This window comes from Balaenoptera borealis, assembly GCF_965194805.1.
Source record: "Balaenoptera borealis genome assembly, chromosome: 7".
In the NCBI taxonomy this organism is placed as follows: Eukaryota; Metazoa; Chordata; class Mammalia; order Artiodactyla; family Balaenopteridae; genus Balaenoptera; species Balaenoptera borealis.
Window position 1 is genome coordinate 114,641,241 of NC_138864.1, and position 19,933 is coordinate 114,661,173.

Genomic DNA, 19,933 nt, shown 5'->3' on the forward strand with positions numbered 1-19,933 from the left:
AGATACACCATTGCCTAAGTCCCAGATTTGCCATCAGCTACTATACATGCAAGATAAATCCAAAGATCACTGTAAAATCTGAGAAATGAACCATAGTTCACAGAGGCAGGGGAACCTTGTGGCCTAAACCTAACCAGGTTGACTGCCTTCTAAAACAAAAAATATCAACATTTTACAGGATATAAATAGGACCCAATGTCTTAAGACCTAATATTCAAAAACTCTTCAATATAATCTGAATTTACATTGCAAGTGAATAACAAGGAAAATATAAATTTATGTAGGATAAAACCAAAAGATGTCAATGCCAAGATGTCATAGAGATTGTAATTATTTGGCAAAGATGTTAAAGCAGCTATTACAAAAGTGCCTTACCAACAATCAAGAACACTCTTGAAGCCAGTGAAAAAATAGAAAGTCTCAACAAAGAAATTTTTTTTTAATAAAGAATGATCAAATAGTAATTTTAGAAATGAAAAACATAACTTAAATAAAAAACTCATTAAAGTGGAGCAACAAGAACTTTCATTCATCGTTGGTGGGAATGCCACTTTGGTGTAGCCACTTTGGAAGACAGTTTGGCAGTTTCTTACAAAACTAAACAAATATTCTAACAAAACTAAACAATTGTTCTTATAGCATGATCCAGCAATTGTGCTCCTTGGAGTTAAACCAAAGGAGTTGAAATTTTATGTCCACGCAATAACCTGCACACAAATGTATGTAGCAGCTTTATTCATAATTGCCAAAACTTGGGCTCAACCAAGATGTCCTTCAGTAGGTGAATGGAAAAAGAAACTGTGGGGACTTCCCTGGTGGCGCAGTGGTTAAGAATCTGCCTGCCAATGCAGGGGACACGGGTTCGAGCTCTGGTCCGGGAAGATCCTACATGCCACGGAGCAACTAAGACTGTAGGCCACAACTACTGAGCCTGTGCTCTAGAGCCCACGAACCACAACTACTGAGCCTGCGTGCCACAACTACTGAAGCCAGCGCGCCTAGAGCCCGTGCTCCGCAGCAAGAGAAGCCACCACAATGAGAAGCCCACGCACCGCAACCAAGAGTAGCCCCCGCTCGCCACAACTAGAGAAAGCCCGTGCACAGCAACGAAGACCCAAGGCAGCCAAAAATAAATAAAAATAAATAAATAAATAAATTTATTTTTAAAAAAAAAGAAGAAGCTGTGGTCCATCCAAACAATGGAATATAATTCACTGCTAAAAAGAAATGAGCTATCAAGCCATGAAAAGACATGAAGGGTGGGGGAGACATGGAGCAACCTTATATGCATATTACTAAGTGAAAGAAGCCAATGTGAAAATCTATGATTCCAACTATATGACACTCTGGAAAAGACAAAACTTCAGACACAGTAAAAAGATCAGTAGAAGCCAGGGATTAGGAAGGAAGGAGGGGTGAGTAAGCAGACCACAGTGGATTTTTAGGGCAGTGAAACTATTCTGTATGATATTGTAATGGTGGACACATGATATTATACATTTTTCAAAGCCCATAGAATGTACAACACCAAGAGTCAACTCTGATGTAAACCATGGACTTTGACGTAAAGCATGGACTTTGGTGGATAGTGATGTGTCAGTATAGGTTCATCAGTTGTAACAAGTATACCACTCTGGTGGGGATGGTGATAGTGGGAGAAGCACGTGGAGGAGCAAAAAGTATACACGAACTCTTGTAGTTTCTGCTCGATTTTGCTGTGAACCTAAAACTTCTCTAAAAAATAAAGTCTATTTAAGAAAAAAAGGAACTCAGTGGATGAGTTCAGTATCAGAATGGAGAAAGAAAAGAGAAGAAGACAGAGGAAAGATTAAGTGAACTTGAATATAAGTCAAGAGAAATAATCCAATCTCAAAACAGAGAAATTTTAAAAGATTTTTAAAAAATGAATAGAGGAAAATAGGAGAGTAGGGAACTCCAGGGCTCTGTCCCTTTACAAAAAAACTGATGAGCTGGAAAAAGCTGTCAGCATCATTTTTTTTTTGCAGAACTCTGGAGTCTAGTCAAAAATTTACAACCAGGGGAAAGCTTGATGAAGAAAGAAGCTATTGCTTTGCAGTAAGAGACAGCTGTGGTGATTTAAATCGCCTACGTCCCACGTGCTATACCCCTATTTGGTGCCAGCCACCAGGACTGCACCCACATTCCTGGTGCAGGAGGCTAGTGACAGAGGGAGCAATGCAGAATTTCTCGAAGAATTCTCTAAGGATTGTGGTTGTAAGTTCCAGCCCATATGGTGGCTCTCTGAAGTGCTTGCCTTTACTTTGCCTGACTCAAGCATTTCTAGGGCTAAGGTGACAGCCTAGGAGGTTTTTCCTATATGCATTTAAAGGCAGAAATATTGGCTGTGGCAGCCTCGGGCTAAGGATAACAGTTGGGACAAGCAACAGACAGACTGGAAACCCTGGGAAACAACAGGTAGGGAAAAGAGATATGTGGGGGTAAAGGGGCCTTTAAAGGCTCCCATACATACCAGGGAATCAGGTATACATAGTGTCAGGGGTGGGTACATGCTCAAAAAAGGCCTGAGAAGACTCCAGGCTTTTACCTCTGACTGGCCTTCAGGCTCTGTGCAAGCTGTGAGTGAAGGCTAAGGCAGAATTGTAAGCAGCCTGGCTAAGCACTGAAGGAGTGCTCCAACATAGAACCAATCTGCAAAGACTGGGAGAGTATTTTTTTCTTTCCTTTCCTTTTCTTTTTCCATTGAAAGAAACTCTGTCAAAACACTAGGTGACCCCTAAGTTAATGGAACACAGACTTCACATAACAAACAATACAGACTTAACCAAAATAGTTTGGAGAAGTCACAAAACAAGCAAACAGCAACAGCCTACAACAAACAGCAAAAACAAACCCTGAAGAGGGGGGAAATCTGATTTCCAGAGTTGTCACATTTTAATATTAAAAATCTCCACGTTTAAACAAAAAAAAAAATTACAGTGCATACAAATAAACTGGGAAGTATGGCTCATTCACAGGGGGAAGAAAAGAAATTAATAGACACTGTCCATGAGGACACCTAGGCATTTAGACTTACTAGACAGAAACATTAAATCAACTCTCTTAAATATGCTCAAAGAGCTAAAGGAAATCATGGAGAAAGAACAAAGGAACCAGGAGAATATGTCTCACCAAATACAGAATATTAATAGAAATTATAGAATTGAAACAAATAGAAATTCTGGAGATGAAAAATACAGATAGATCAATTGACATCCAGTTTAAGCAGTGAAAAGAGAAAAGAAGGAAAGAAATGATCCAAACCTAACAGACCTATGAGACACCTTCAAGTATACCGACATATACATACCAGGAGTCCCAGAAGGAGAAGAGAGAAAGAAACAAAAAGACTATTTAAGAAATAATGGCCAAAAATGTCCCAGATTAGATGAAAATCATAAATCTAAATATCCAAGAATCTCAATGAACTCCAAGAAGCATAAACCAAGAGAGATTCACAGGAAGACACATTATAGTCAACTTGTCAAATCCCAAAGACAAAGGGAGAGCCTAGAAAGCAGCAAGAGAGAAGTGATTCATCACATACAAGGATACTGTGTGTAATTAATAGCCCATTTGTCTTTGGAAACTGGAAGCCAGAAGACAGTGGGGTGACATATTTAAAGGGCTGAAAGAAAAGAACTGTCCACCAATAACTGCATATCCGGCAAAACTATCCTTTAAAAAAAGAAGAAATTAGCACATTCCCAGATGAACAAAAACAGAGAGAGCTCATTACTAGTAGACCTGTACTACAAGAAATGCTAAAGGGAGTCCTCCAGGCTGAAATAAAAGGATAATTGAAGCCATATGAAGAGATAAAGAACACAACAGTAAATGTAGTTACATAGATAAATACAAAAACCAGTAGTATTGTATGTCTGGTTTATAACTCTTTTTTTTCTACATGATTAAAAGATAAATAAAGCAATAATTATATATTTATGTTAATTGACCCACAATGTATAAAGATGTAATTGGTAAAAATAACAACATAAAGGGGGGAGATGGAGTTTTAAAGGATCAGAGTTTTTATGTATTGGGTTGGCCAAAAAGTTCATTTGGGGTTTTCCGTAAGATGTTATGGAAAAGCCCAAATGATCTTTTTGGCCAACCCAATACTACTGAAGGTAGCTTGGTACTAATTCAAACTTGATTCTTACAAAGTTAAAATGCTAATTGTAACCCCAGGGTAACCCTAGTATTATGGACTGTATTGTGTCTCCCCAAAATTCATATGTTGAAGCCCTAACTCCCATTGTGGATGGTATTTGAAGATGGGGCCTTTGGGAGGTAATTAGATGAGGTCATGAGTGTGAGGTCTTCATGATGAGATTTATACCCTTATAAGAAGAGATCAGAGTGTGCTTGTTCTCTCTCTCACTCTCTCTCTTTTCCCCACCATGTGAAGACATAAATAGAAGTAGGCCATCTGAAAGCCAGGAAGAGAGCTCTCATCAGGAACTCATTGCCAGTATCTTGACCTTGACCTTGGACTTTTCAGTCTTCATAACTGTGAAAAATAAATGGCTGTTGCTGAAGCCACACAGTCTATGATATTTTGTTATAGCAGCCAAGCTGACTAAAACATACAGGAAATAACCTTTTTTTAAGTATACAGAAAAGGAAACAAGATGGGAGTCAGAACAGTAAACTAGAAAAGAAAAATCACTCACAGAACAAGGCAGTAGTGGAGGGATAAAAAGAAAATTGAGGAATAAAAAGAAAATAAGACATAGAGAAAACAAACAGCAAAATTGCAGAAGTAAATCCTTTCTTATAGATAATTACTTAACTGTAAATGGATTGAACCCTCCAATTAAAAAGAAGAGATTGGAAGAATAGATTTTTTAAAATGATCCAAATATATGTTGTCTAAAAGAGACTCACTTTAAATCCAAGTACATAAATAGATTGAAAGTAAAAGGATGAAAAATAAATTCCATGCAATAAAAAAATGCCAAAAGAGACCTGGGGTGGATATACTAATATCAGACAACATGGACTTGAAGTCAATAATCGTTATGAGACAAAGAAGGACATTACATGTTGACAAAAGGGTCAATATATCAAGATATACCAATTATAAACATATATGCCTCTAACAAAAGAACCACAAAATATATGAAGCAAAAAACTGACATAGTTGAAAGGAGAAATAGACAGTTTTACAGTAACAGTTAGAAACTTCAATACGCCACTAAAGAATAGATAAAACAACTAGACAGAAGATCAGTTTAAAAATAGAGGACTTGAATTGTGCTATGAACCAACTATATCTAAAAGACATCTAGAGAAGACCCTACCCAAAACAGCAGATTGCATATTTTTCTCAAGCACATGTGGAATATTCTCCATGATAGACAGTATGTCAGGCAACAAAAACAAATCAAGTCTCAATAAATACTAAATGATTGAAGCCATAAAAATCAACCCTATTTCTATGTATTAGCAATGTACAGTTGGAAACAGGATTTTTTAAATGCCATGTACAATGGCTCTAAGAAATAAATATTTATACCTATACTTAGATATAAATCTAACAAAACAAATATAGGATGTGTATGGCTGAAAACTTCAAAATGCTGAAGACCTAAATAAATGGAGAGAAATACTGTGTTCATGGATTCAAAGACTCAAAGGAGTAAAGATAAGAAATTGATCTACAGATTTAACTCAATTCAAAAAATTCTAGCAGGACTTTTGAAGACACAGACAAGCTGATTCTAACATTTATATAGAAAGTTAATAAATAAGGATAGCTAAGACACTTTTGGAAAAGAAGAATAAAGTTGGACAAATTATACCATTTGATTTTAAGTCCTTTTATAAAATTAGAATAATTTAAACAATGTGGTATCAGTAAAGGAAGAGACACATAAATCAATGAAACCAAGTAGAAAGTCCAAAAGTAGATTTACCCAAATATGACCTTTGATTTTTAACAGTAGTGCAAAAGAAATTCAGTGAAGAAAGCATACTTTTTTTCAACTAATGGAACTGGAACAATAGGATACCCTTACGTAAAAGAAAACAAAACACCTCTACCTAAATATGCTAGATTATACAAAAATTTACTCTGAATGGATTATTGATCTAAATGGAAAACATGAAACTATATAAAACTTTTAGAAAAAAAATAGAATAAAACTTCTGTGACCTAGGGTTAGACAAAAAATTCTTTCACATGAAACTCTAAAACAACACAAAAAAATTGAACATTATCAAAATTAAAATCTTTTGCTGCATGAAAGACACAGTCAAGAGAATGAAAAGACAAACTACATACTGAGAAAAAAAAATATTTGTAAACCATGTATTCAGTAGAGAGCATGTATTAAGGATTTACCAAGAAATCTCAAAACTCAACACTACGAAGACAAACAACTCCACTAAAAAATGGGCACTGAACCCATGTTTGAATAGGCACTTCACCACGAGGAGATATAGATGGCAAATAAGTATGTGAAAAAGTGTTCAACATCATTATCCACAATGCAAATTAAAATTAACAATGAGATACCATGACAAACCTATCAGAATGACTAAAATTAAAAAATACCGACAATGCTAAGTGCTGTCAAAGATGCGGAAAAATAGCAATTCGCGTGCATTGCTAATGGGGATGCAAAATGATATAATCATGCTGAAAAGCAGTTTGGCAGCTTCCTACAAAGTTAAACACACCACATGACCCAGCAATCCCACTCCTGGGTATTTAACCAAGAGAAATGAAAACTAATATTCATGCAAAAACCTGTACACAAATATTTATAGCAGCACTATTCACAATCATCAAAAACTGGAAACAAACCAATGTCCTTCAAATAGAGAAACAAACGGTGGCACATATATATAATGTATATATACATTACTACTCAGCAATTAAAAACAAATAAGCTATTGATACAAACAACAACCTGTATGAATCTCAAAGGTGTTATGCTGAGTGAAAGAAGCCAATTTCAAAAGGTCACATACTATATGATTCAATTCACATGATATTCTCAAAATATAAAACTATAGCAACGGAAAACAGAGAGTGATTTTTACGAGTTGCTGGTGGGGGAGCTTTTGATTACAAACAAATAGCATGAAGGAGTTCTTTGGGTTATAGAATTTTTCAATATCCCAATTGTGATGGCAGTTACGCAAATCTGTGCATGTGCTAAAATTCATAGAGCTAAACACCAAAAAAGTCAAAAATAAGAAAAATAAAGAAACATATATAGCCAACATCTTAGCACACAAAGGTGCACAATAAGTGTTTGTTGGATCGAATTACAAACAATGTTGAAGATCACTACTGCCCATATTCCACCCTGCCCCAACATAGTTGAAATTATTGTGTCCACTGGCTGATCATGTGTGTGTAAGCAAGAATGAAGTTGTCCTGGAGAGAAGACAAGTCAGTTAGAGACATACTTCAGGATACTTTCACCATCATGGACACAGTTATCTTTAAGATCACCAGGTCTAAAACTCTCATAAACAGCACAATCCTTTGGAGGAAGACTATAATAAACATGTGTTAATTGTTTCACTAACTGCTACTCCTTTCCTTTTTCTTAACATCTCCAGAATCTGCCCAGGTGGGATTAAGCCCAACTCCAAATTTAGAAATGGCTTCTAATTACATTAAAGCAATCAGTCTTTTATTTTCTTTGACCCCTGTGATTGACTTAGTGGTTGGCTCCAGGAACTAAGAAAGGCAATTGAGGCCAACTGGACCCTATTTCTGGATTACTGTGTGAGCTATGACGTAAAATTCCTTTTTTTGTTGGGTTGGAGCCTGGAACCATGTCACTCTAAGGACTGGTTACCATCTTTCAGTGATAAAGAGAAAATCCACTGAGAGAGCAAGGAGGCAGAGAAATGAACTGAGAGTGAAAAACTGGTTCCTGGCCATATCATTTTCCCCTCCAGTCCAGTTTCCCACTTAACTAGGTGATAAAAATTCCAGACCCCTTCCCAGTCCTGCTAGCCCAAATCTCTAGGGAAGTCCTGGAAAACTTAGTCACACCTGGAGCTAGCCCTAAGGTTGGGGTTTTCAGGAATATAGACCAATAAATTTCTTTTATTATTTCAGAGAATTTGTGATAGGTCTGTTACTTACCAACCAAAGCATCCTAGCTGACAGAAGCCAGCTAGATTTGTTTCCTTTTATTTTTAAAATCATTTCTTTGCAAGGAAGTAAGCATAAGATCAAAATGGGTTATTATTTACATGCCTCTGATAAGTTCAAAGGACAACCTCAATTAGGATTTCCAGAACAACCTGAAAAAAAAACAGGTTGAGAAATCTCTCTTCCCTCCCACTGCTCCTCCCTCTGGCTCTCCTTTCTTTGATTAAATAGGCATTAGGACACCTTTTCAAAAAGGCTTTTCTGTGGTGTTCAGAATCATTTCTAGAAATTGAAACCTCAGACTTTGCAAGATGTACCTCAGTGCTGCATATCACCGCATACCTCTAAGTGATGGAAACAGCATTCCTATCATCGGACTTGGTACCTACTCAGAACCTAGATTGGTAAGCTTATCTCTCTCTGTTTTTTTTTTTAATTAACACTTTCCTAAAGGATAATCTGTAATTCATTTTGAATGGATTTCATTGATTTAATTTTTGTAATAATGAATGCAACCTTGAAGGACTGCTGTTTGGCTGAATAAGTACTGAGCCAATGGTTAAACTAAATTAGTTTATGATTTTAAAGTACCTCGCCTTAAAGAATGGGACCTTTCTGCTTCCTTTACTAAAATTCAGCCTGAATGCTGGTTATTAGGTTGAACTGAAGTACATAAAATTTCTGAGTTTATGGTTTATGATTTTTTTAAGTTCATATTTGAGAATTTTTAGCTCAGTCCAACAAAACATTTAGTGAAAACCTACCATGTATGAAGCACTAGGCTATAGAAGCTTCAAATATGAAGAGAATAGTGCCTCTGCTGTCTAGGGATTAAAAATCTAATAGAGGAGACAGACTCTAATAACTAATTAATCATAGAACAATGAAGAGTAAATGCTGTCTGAGAATTATAAACAGTATCTCTCTGAAAACACAGGAAAGGGAAGAGTTAGATTTGACCATGAGGACTGAAGTGGGTTTCCATTAAAACACAGAAAAGCTTCTATTTGTAAGAAAAATATCTTTCTGCTTTCCACATTGCAATTCCACATTTAATGCTGATTACCAGAATAAACAGTGATTATATCTAGAAATGCTACTGAAATTTGAATGATCATGTGTGCATGAACTCTGTTAAACTAAGTATGAGTTAGCTAGGCAGAGAAGCAGAGCTGAGGCAGGACATTGTAGGCAGAAAGAGAAGCACAGAGGCACAAGGATATGAATCTGATTATGTCATGCCTCTGCCTAATTTTTCAATGGCTCCCTATCAATTATAGGGTAGAGGCCATACTCCTCACTTGCACATTGGGCCTTATGGTTTAGTCAAGACCTGTCAGTCCAGCAGTATCTACCACCACTCTTCCACCTCTCCCTCATGTAAAACATAGCTACCTGAGTTCCTTGAATAACTCTCCCATCTCCATGACCTTGAACATGCTGCCCTCCACCTGGAACACGCTTTCTCCTGAGCTGACTAATTTTTACTAAACCTGCAAGACTCAGCTGGAGGATACCTCTCCTTAGAAACTCATCTCCCAGCCACCACAACTTGCCCGTCCTGCGTGTTCACATAGCCCCTCATACTCAACTCTGTTGTAGCACTTATCACACTATATTGTTACCATTGTTGCTGTGCAATCTTCCCTATCAGATGTAAAATCCATCAGGAAAGAGACCATGTCTTGTTCAGCTCTATATTCCCAGTATAGTATGTGTGCTGGGTGTTCAGGTAATCCTTGTCAAGTGAATGAAAGGAGATATATATATATATATATATATATATGTGCATCAGAGGATATGGAGTTGTAAATGCATACAATAATAATAGCTAAAATTTTTTTAACACTTAACCGTGTGCCAGGAACTCTTTGTAGTACTTTATAGTACATGCATTTTCTAATTTAATCCTCACAACATTATGAAAGAGATAACCATTTTGCCCCGTTTTACAGATGAGAAAACTGAGGCATGGCAAGATAAAATAAAATGTCCCAAACTTATAATGCTGAGGAAGAGAACTGGAATTTGAACCAATGTAGTTTTGGCCTAGATCCTATCCTCTGAGTCCCTATACTATATTACCTGTTATAAATGTATGTTATGTCAATGCAGCTGTATATTTCTATGACTTTCTATATGTATTTCTATATATGAAAGTATCTAGGAATATATCCAGAAAGTACCTAGGATGGATAGATAGATAGATAGAATGATAGATCTAGGATATGAATCTAATTATGTCATGCCTCTACTCATTTCAATGACTCTCTATCAATTATATGGCTCCTTGCTTGCACATCTATCATTCTATCTCTCTATCTCTCTATCTATCTCCTGAAACTCAGTGGGGTTCAAAGTGCTGAATCTACCAATAAATATTAAGTGCCTGCTATGTGTCTAGTAATATTAAATGCTACAGGATGGAGACATTCAAAAGCATTCATGTGTCACTTCCCAAAAAGAGTTGTAACTCACTTCAGAAGATAAGACATACTGCAGTTAGAGAATATGGCATTCGAGGAATACTATTAGAAATGAAGATTGTGCATGCGCAAACCACATTTGTGATCAGAAATACAGGACTAAAGGTATGTCTCACAAAATTGGACACTCTAATGTGAGGAAAAATGCCCACCATGGAAGATTTGGGGGAGGGGGATAGGCAGAGCTAGGTTGAGGGGGAGACGGGGAGTGGAGAGGGTGGAGTATCTCTGAGCTGGAACACTCAGCAGTTTCTGTTCAAAGCCGTACAACTGACAACTCCCTCACCATCTACCGAGGGCTGATGAGACTAGGAGTACCCATGCCCAAGTCGGTCACCAGGAAATAAAAGCACCGAATTAGATTTAACGTCAGAATCTTAGTCCTAGAGATGAAATCTGATGCCAAAATTCAGTCTTCCCCCCTTGGCGTGCCTGAGGTGCTTTTCAAAACCTTTCATTCCACAAGAGATGGAAGGAGAATGACAGGCTGAGGTAACTCATTAACTGAAATCCTTCACATTTCATGTATATAATCAAATCAGTCAATATTTGTCCTGGGATCCTGTTCCATTTTGATACAGAAGTTAGCAGGCGCCAGGGGAAGATTTAGGCTTGTCTTCAGGGGGAGTCGGGGTAGGAGCAGAGATGAAAGGCTGAGATAAGGAAGACTAACAACACCCTCTCCTCCAGCATCTGCCCATTTGAGACTCCACTGTCACACACGTGGCGATAGGAACTGTAGAACAGCAGCCCGGAGGAACATTATTGTGCAGCTGTGTCAGGCCAACCAGCCTAGCTTCTCCTGACTTACAAAGATTTTTTTTCTCTTAATATGCCCAACTTTCATGCCTGTGGAGGTGTTTCGTGCCTGTGGAGTCAGGGAATTTGAGATGGAACCAACATTTAGTAGCACCAAGCTCTCTGTGCATTTCCTCATTTGATGATCACTAACTAATGAAAACTGAACTGTACAAATTATCTATGCGCCATTTCCCTAGGACAGATTCCCAGAATGTTTTCATACAGGGATGAAATAGTCTATAATAGCCTCCCAGCAAGTCTCCCTTCTTCCTGTCTCTCTCCCTATATCTCTGTCTGAGAAAGTCCGATAGGCAAGAGTTTTGAATCTTGTTCCTTTTTCTGCTTTGATAGAAATTAATTTGGTTTTTATGTATATCAGCCCATGAGTTAATAACCAATATTTATCAAAGACTTCAAGTAAAACTCAAGAATGTTACCAAGTGTGCAAATGACACACATCTGGGACCAATGGTAAATATTTTGGAAAATGGGCAATAATTCAGTTCAATAAATATTTATTGTGTGCCTACCATGTATGAGGCATTTTTCTAGGTAACACAGGGATCGAAACAATGGACTAGAAACAAGGGATTTGAAATCCGTGAGTGACTGAAGGCAGAAAAAATAAATACACTTATAAATAAAATATAAAGAAAAGCTGAAGTGCTTGTTCAAAGATGAAAGTAACAGTGAACAAGTCTAGTTATGGGGTAGATCAGGAAACACCAAGCTATAGGGAAGGAGTAGCCTAGGTTGGGGTTGTAACTGATCCAGTATCCCTTCCTGGGTGGCTCTGGTTAAGATTTCTATAGCTGTAAACAGTTTTCACACTCTGAAGAGTGAGCAAAAGGCTTTGTATATGGGGCAAAGGAGAGGTGAAGTCCAATCTCTTGAGTACCAAGGAGGAGCCTGAAACATCAAGGGGCCACCGTGATGGAATTTTGTAGTAGGGAAGAGAGATCGGTGTCAACTCTGAATACATGGGCAAGTGAGAATTTATAACCAAGGTGCAGGGTTGGGATCTGTGGGTAGAAAGTTACTAAGAGGAAACATCAGGAATAAGGGGCGATTCTGGCTAAACTGACCTAACAGGATTCTTGCTGAAGACAGGGTGGGGCGACTAGACATCTCCTGGGGCATGGTGGAGGAGGAGGAACCTGATTTGATATCAAGTGTGATCAGATATGGAGGGTGAGAGGTTGTGGTTAAACTGACTTAGCAGGATTCTTCCTAAGCCTGGACAGAGCAGAGATGAGTATGAAAGTCCAAGTTGGAAACGAGTTCAAAAGAACCTGATTAGAGTTTGGTCCATGAAAGAATCTTTGTCAGGGTTGAGGATGTTCCCACAATCTCTACCTAAAGGGACCAGGGACAAGGCAGGAACCATAAATAAGTGGTCCTAGAGAGCCAAGTCTATTTCTCAGTTTTGTTCTGCTTTCTCATTTTGATAGTAGATATAAGTGCAAGAAATGCTTTCTTTTCTTCTTTGCTACAAAACAAAAACAAAAACAAAAACACAAAAAACATGTGCAAGTAACACTTAGGAGGCGATTGACGGTACAAGACACAATAAATAGAGTACCAGGGATTCCACTCACCATTCTAAATGAAGATGGTAATTTCTCCACTACACCTAATTGTCATGCATAAACAAAAGTCCAGTGTGGCCTGATCTTCTCACATTTTTCAAAGAATATTGTAAAGTAATTAATAACTTTTAAGTAATGGCGACTCATTTATATTTTTGTAAAATGCTATATGAGCCAGTATTTTAAGAGTCAAAGAAAATAATTCAGCTGGTGTTTGTTTTTACTTTTAGTAGAATGTGTATCCTGAGTTCTTTGCAGTACCTGTGACCCCTTCACACTCACACTCCTGCCACAGAAGCCTTGGCTCTTAGAAATCAAATACCAAGAACTAACTTCTGCATTTTATGTCATTCCTCTCCAGAGGCAATGAATGCTGCACATCAAGCTGCAAAAAATGGTTTGCTGGAGAGGGGGGGCGGGGGGTGGGGTAGATGGTAACAAAAAACTACCAGGGAGAAAAAAGTAGGTTCATATTTCAAAGCTATTAACCTGCCAACGTTAAATCGAATTAAGATGAGAAGAGGCGAAATACATAGAGATCAAGTGAGATGGCTTCTCTAATAAATCAGGCAACAAATAATAAGGACTTAAATTTGGTTGGTGGCTGCAAGGAAAATAATTTGGCTAGGGCCTAGAAAAGAAGTAACTTGGCTGAAGGATACAAATCGTGGGGTAGACTCTACAAAGCTTGGCAAGCAATTGGATCCAAACAAAGGAGAACAAATAGTAGGTCCAAGGCCAAAAATGGATGTTTCATGCCCAGGTTACTACATTCTTTGGATCTAAAGTTTTGAATTTATTTGAGTCACTTACCTTTTATTTTTGATCTACTTCCTTATTTTTTTAACATTTAAAATTTTGAAATATATAGAAGGGTGAATACTTTTAAAGCTAACATCTGAGTAACCAGCACACAGATCCAAAATTAGAATATACCAACCCCCAGAAACCCTCTGTGTGCCCTTCCCAATTCAAAACCATCTCTCCCTCAAGAGGTAATTTATCTTCTAACTTTTATGGAAATTATTTTCTTGCTTTTTTCTAAAGGTCATATAACTTTTTTCAGGTAGATTGCCTATCTCCACTTCATTTAGTTGTTCTTGTGGGTTTTTATCTTCTTCCTTCATTTGCAACATATTTCTCTGTCATCTCATTTTGTCTGACTTTCTGTGTTCATGGTCTCCTTCCCACAGTCTGCAGGATCATAGTTCCTCTTGCTTCTGGTGTCTGCCCCCTGGTGGGTGAGGTTGGTCCAGGGGCTTGTGCAGGCTTCCTGTTGGGAGAGACTGGTGCCTGCCCTCTGGTGGGTGGAGCTGGGTCATGTCCCTCTGATGGGCAGGGCCATGTCCATGTCAAGGGGTGTGTTTTGAGGTGGCTGTGATCTCAGTACGACTTTAGGCAGCCTGTCTTCTGATGGGTGGGGCTGTGTTCCTATCTCGTTGGTTGTTGGTATGAGGCTTTCCAGCACTAGAGTGTGCAGGTTATTGGGTGGGGCTGGGTCTTAGTGCTGAAATGTGGACTTCCAGGAGAGCTCACTCCAATCAATATTCCCTGGGGGTTCTGCTACCAGTCTCTTTGCCCCCACAGTGAGTTATAGTCTACCTTAACCTCCCCAGGAGACCCTCCAAGACCCCTAGGTAGGTCTAGCCCAGGTCCCTATGGAAGTACTCCTGTGTGCTGGGTCCCAGTGCACGTGAGACCTTGTGTGCACCCTCCAAGAGTGGAGTCTCTGTTTCCCCCAGCCCTGTGGAGGTCCTGCACTCAAGCCCCACTGGCCTTCAAGGCTAAATGCTCTGGGGGTTCTTCCTCCCAATGCCAGACCCTCAGACTGTCACAGAGGGCTATTTTTATGTGGGAACGTCCCTGTGTAGCCTGCATGGGTTTAATATTTTTTGGTGAGAGGGCTCTTTTTAGTATAGATGTCTGCCACCTCTTTCCTCAGTGTTTGCTAGCTGTTATCCCCTTGATAGGAGGTGTGACTGATGTTGTGGTGACCAGAACCTGCACTGGATATTGAGCAGGGCCTCCCCTTTGCTCTGTGGTTGTCACTGCCCTGTCGGGGGTGGGGTCTGCTCCCTAGTTGTCAGAGTAGAGTCCCCCAGATCTGTTTCTGAGCTATGTTTCTGATCTGTGGTGTGAGGTAGGCGGGACTGGAGCATTCCTCCTCTGGAGCTGTTCACCTATGGGTGTGCTCTGTTGTGTCACCTTCACCTGTTGTACAAGCTCTTAGATTACACTGTTGTTGGTACTGCTCTCGTCCCCACCTTAACCATGGGAATGCCTGCAGTTGGCCCCAGAGTCCCTCAGACGTTGTTTTCACCAGGCCACCAGCGCAGATCCACTGAAGTCAGGTCCCAGGATTGCAGTAATCATGGATCTGGACCCGCTGTGTGCACTATGGGGGCAGCTCAGACTCTGGCCTGGCCCGACCCCCCGGTGTAAGTGCCCACAAAGTCTACAGCTGCTAAAGCTAGGCCCATCTTGGCTGCAGGAGCACTTGCTGCCCATTTAGATGTTCTGCAGGCACTTAGCTTACAAAGCTGTTTGCAGGGTTGTCAATACGCAGTTTGTGCAGCTGCGAGGAGAGACTTCAGCTTCTCTTCCTTAGTTGCACAGCCCCTGGGGCTCAGCTGTGGTTTCAGCACCACCTCTGCCTGTGGGCCACCCACAGGGGCCTGCTCCCGAGGCTGCCCTGGAGCACACAAGTCCGCCCCGCCGAGGAGGGGGACGTGGATGCAGCAGCGGCCGGGGTCACAAGAGCTCCTGCCCCGCCGGGCGCCCTTCCTCGTGCCCAGGGAGGCAGGGGCCTCATGTGGGGAGAGAGGCTGCAGTGGCAGTCCTGCCCCTTGCAAGTCACTTAACAATGGTGCTTCGCTTCTATGGCGGTCTGGGTTTCCTCTACAAGCATTCCTAGTTGCGGATTTCCTCACTTCCATCCCTTCAGGCTGTCTCCGCACAGTCAACATAAGTCTTCTCCCCGGGTCTGCTCTCCAAACCCCACATTTTAGCACCCAGCCCCCATACACACTGGCGACACACCTCTCAGGCTGGGGCACACAGGGCTGTGGCGAGGACCATCTGTGTAGGTCTCACTCTGTCCTGCCTGCCACAGACAGGTTGCTGGGCTCTCCTCCCATAGCCCCCAAAGTTCCCCTTCTGTCCCAACTGATCTCCTCGCTGGTGAGGGGGCTTCCCCAGGTGCGGGAACCTCTCCTCACCTTCAGCTCCCCCAAGGGGTGCAGGTCCCATCCCACTTCCTCTCCTCATCCTTTCCCTTCTTTCTTTCATCCTACCCAGCTACACAGGGGTCTTTCTTGTCCTTTTAGGTGTCCGAATTTGTCGTTTTCACTGTAAAAACGATGTATGTGCCAAGTGTCCTGATTAAGAATGATTAAAGAAAAGACACATTTCTCTTCTCCCCCAACCCAACCCCCCTATCATTTTAGACCCCTAAGGGGACCTGTGCAAGATCAGTGAAAATTGCCATTGACACGGGGTACCGGCACATTGATGGCGCCTACCTCTACCAGAACGAGCACGAAGTGGGGGAGGCCATCAGGGAGAAGATAGCAGAAGGAAAGGTGCAGAGGCAGGATATCTTCTACTGCGGAAAGGTGAGGTCTTCCCTTCACCCTACACGACTTATGTTCATGGTGGGTCTGACGTCTTTTCTCTGCTGAAGAATGTTGAACTCACCAAACCCTAAAGGCTTGCAGGATCTTAGTTCCCCGTGTCCCCTGCAGTGGAAGTGCAGAGTCCTAACCGCTGGACTGCCAGGGAAGTCCTGAGGAGTGAGTTCTTAACTGCCAAGTTCCTCAATCTTGCCAAGAATTTAGGGACTAATTAGCCCCTTGAAGGTTAGGGAAAAGTTCTTTCTTCCTACTTGGGCATTGATTTAAGACAATATGGAAGAGTCAAATCTACAAAGAAAGTAGATTTGAGGAGTGAGGGGAAGTAAGGAGGTGGTTCACATTACAATAAGCATTTGTCAAAACTTCTTTTAAAAGGAGGCAGCTTTTTCTTCTGTATATGCCTATTTGTCCATAGATCACTAATTTTTTTTGAGATATAATTCACGTACCATAAAGTTCACCATTTTTAGTATACTCACAGAGTTGTACAACCATGACCACTACCTTTTCCAGAATATTTTTATCACTCCAAAAAGAAACCTCTTACCCACTAGTAATCACTTCCCATTTATCCCTCTCCCCCAGTCACTGGTAAACACTGATCTACTTTCTGTCTCTTTAGTTTTCCTATTCTGGACACTTCATACAAAAGGAATCATACAATATGTGTTCTTTTCTGTCTAGCTTCTTTCACTTAGTATAATGTTTTCTACTTTCAACCATGTTGTAGCACATATCAGAATTTCATTTCTTTTTATGGCCAAATAATATTCCATTGTATGGATATACCACATTTTGTTTGGATCACTATCTTTTGAGAAATTGAAATCCCCAGTGTTAGAAATCACTATCCATTCAAGAGCAATCAGAAAGATAAAGCATCATGATAAAATGAAAGCCAGTGGAAACATAGGATACATATTTACAGGCAGCCTTGCAGGAATAAAACTGTATAACTTTAGAGAACTTGTAATACAATTCTCTTAAGTTTTCTAAAGAGAACAAAATGGTGCTTCTGACTTCACTCACTCCCCAGAACCCCGTCCTCCCGACTCCTTTCCAGCCTCTCCAGGAGTTTGCAGTTCCCCAAGTCACCAGCCACTTATGGGCTATGATTTCAAGGGGCCATGTAGAGCCACTGTCCCAAAATATCAGCCTGAAGCTTTTCACTTTATTATAGCTTTACAACCTGATTCCTAAAGATTTTGTTATTACAGGGTCCCTCATTACAACTCACCAAGTGTTTCCGGGGAAAAATAAACTTGAACTCATATCCTGAGGACCTGAGCCAAAGAAGCCTGCCCAAAGCTGGAAATATTTTTGAATTTATTAAAAAAAAACAAAACTTTCCTTCTTATCTCCTTGGTAAACCATTAAAGCTGTTGGAATACCTATCATGATGAAAAAATTGAACTGAATTAAATCACCCATTTCATTTCATTTCAAGGTTGATATGAGTTAACATTTACAAAGCACTTAAAGAGTACCTAGAACTAGTACTGCATGTGTTTGTTGAATAAAAATAGATTAAAACATATAAAACAGAATTTTCAGTTAGATGAGATTTCAACAATACACCAAAAGGACCCACAGTAACAACAAAAACACATTTTTCTCTACTCTCACATTGTTTTCTCTTCTCTGTGCTCTGAAGGCAAGAAAAAACATTATTGTCCAACATAGGAAAAAAATCAAATTTTGCTAATTTTGCTTGCTCTTACTTGTGGCAAAAAATGTACATAAATTCAAAACTTTTTTTTCCAAAAAATATGTAAGCAAATTTGATGCTCCAAGAAGATGTGTTCATTTATCCTGAAGCTCTGGGTACCCTTCAGTATCCCATGTTTTACAGACCTCAAGGGTACACATGCTCCAGTTTGACAACCCAAGGCTTAATCTTTCATTACCTAACACTTTAGAGAACGAGTAATTTCTTTTTCTTGTTTTCTTATTTATGTTAAGCTGTCTACATTCCTTTTATTTACTTTTTCAGCTTTATTGAGATATAATTGACATATGGCCTTGTATAAAGTGTACAACGCATTGATTTGATACAATTATATATTGCAAAATGGTTACCACCATAGTGTTAGCTAACACCTCCATCACATTACATAATTACCATTTATTTTCTGTGATGAGAACATTTAAGATTTATTCTCTTAGCAACTTTCAAGTATATAATACAGTATTGTTAACTATAATCACCATGCTGTTCATTAGATCCCCAGAACTTATTCATCTTATAACAGGGAGTTTGTACCCTTTGACCAACATCTCCCCATTTGTATTCATGAATAGCTGTTTTGTTTTGTTTTTTCATGAATAGCTATTTAATTGTTTTTTATATAAATTTATTTATTTTATTTACTTTATTTTTGGCTGCATTGGGTCTTCGTTGCTACACGCGGGCTTTTCTCTGGTTGCGGTGAGCAGGGGCTACTCTTCGTTGTGGTGTGCAAGCTTCTCATTGTGGTGGCTTCTCGGGAGCACAGGCTCTAGGCACACGGGCTTCAGTAGTTGTTGGACATGGGCTCAGTAGTTGTGGCTCGCGGGCTCTAGAGCGCAGGCTCAGTAGTTGTGGTGTACGGGCTTAGTTGTTCCGTGGCATGTGGTATCTTCCTGGACCAGGGCTCGAACCCGTGTCTCCTGCACTGGCAGGCGGATTCTTAACCACTGCACCACCAGGGATGCCCCATGAATAGCTATTTAATTGTTGATCTTTGTTGGAGGACTGGAGGCTGGGGTCTCCCGTGCCACCATTTTGGTGACATTATTGATTTAGATCTTAGTAGGGATTGGCAGAATTTTCCTGGGGAAATGAGGAAGTGAACCAAATGAGAACATAGGAGCAGTGAAAAGGGATCTAAACTTTTGCAATAATTTAAAATTTCACCAGCTTCTGCACCGCCCATCACAATGTGGAGGATCTGGTGAAGACACGTACACAACCATATTTCTTACTCACATGAAGCACACCTTTTATCAATGAAATGAAAATAAATTGCCAAACCAGGTCAGAACCACTAGTCAGATACATGTTCCCTAATTACACAATGAGGAAAAGTGAAAGTGCTAAGAGTCGATTAGGCAATTAGCATAGAGCAGAGGAAGACTTTATTGCTGAATTAGGTACTCTGTGGTTCAGGTGGATCTTTAAATCTCTGGTACTATATTTGGATAAAGTTATACTCTGGATATCAATTTATATCAGCTCAACCTATACTCAGATGACACTGCAATGTAAACATATTTTTGTGAAATGAAATGGGTGAATACAAT

The 19,933-nt window shown here is 39.8% G+C and overlaps 1 protein-coding gene across 4 annotated transcripts in view; it reads left to right on the forward strand.

Moving 5' to 3' along the window:
• Positions 1-19,933, forward strand: part of AKR1D1 (aldo-keto reductase family 1 member D1) — an 88,567-nt gene that overhangs the window by 47,124 nt on the left and 21,510 nt on the right. For all 4 annotated transcript variants that reach the window (XM_082400368.1, XM_082400369.1, XM_082400367.1 and 1 more), the window contains 2 exons: positions 8,418-8,547; positions 16,466-16,633. In XM_082400368.1, coding sequence (XP_082256494.1) covers positions 8,455-8,547; positions 16,466-16,633 — 261 coding nt within the window. In that variant the 5' untranslated portion in view covers positions 8,418-8,454. The remainder of the gene's footprint in view (positions 1-8,417; positions 8,548-16,465; positions 16,634-19,933) is intronic.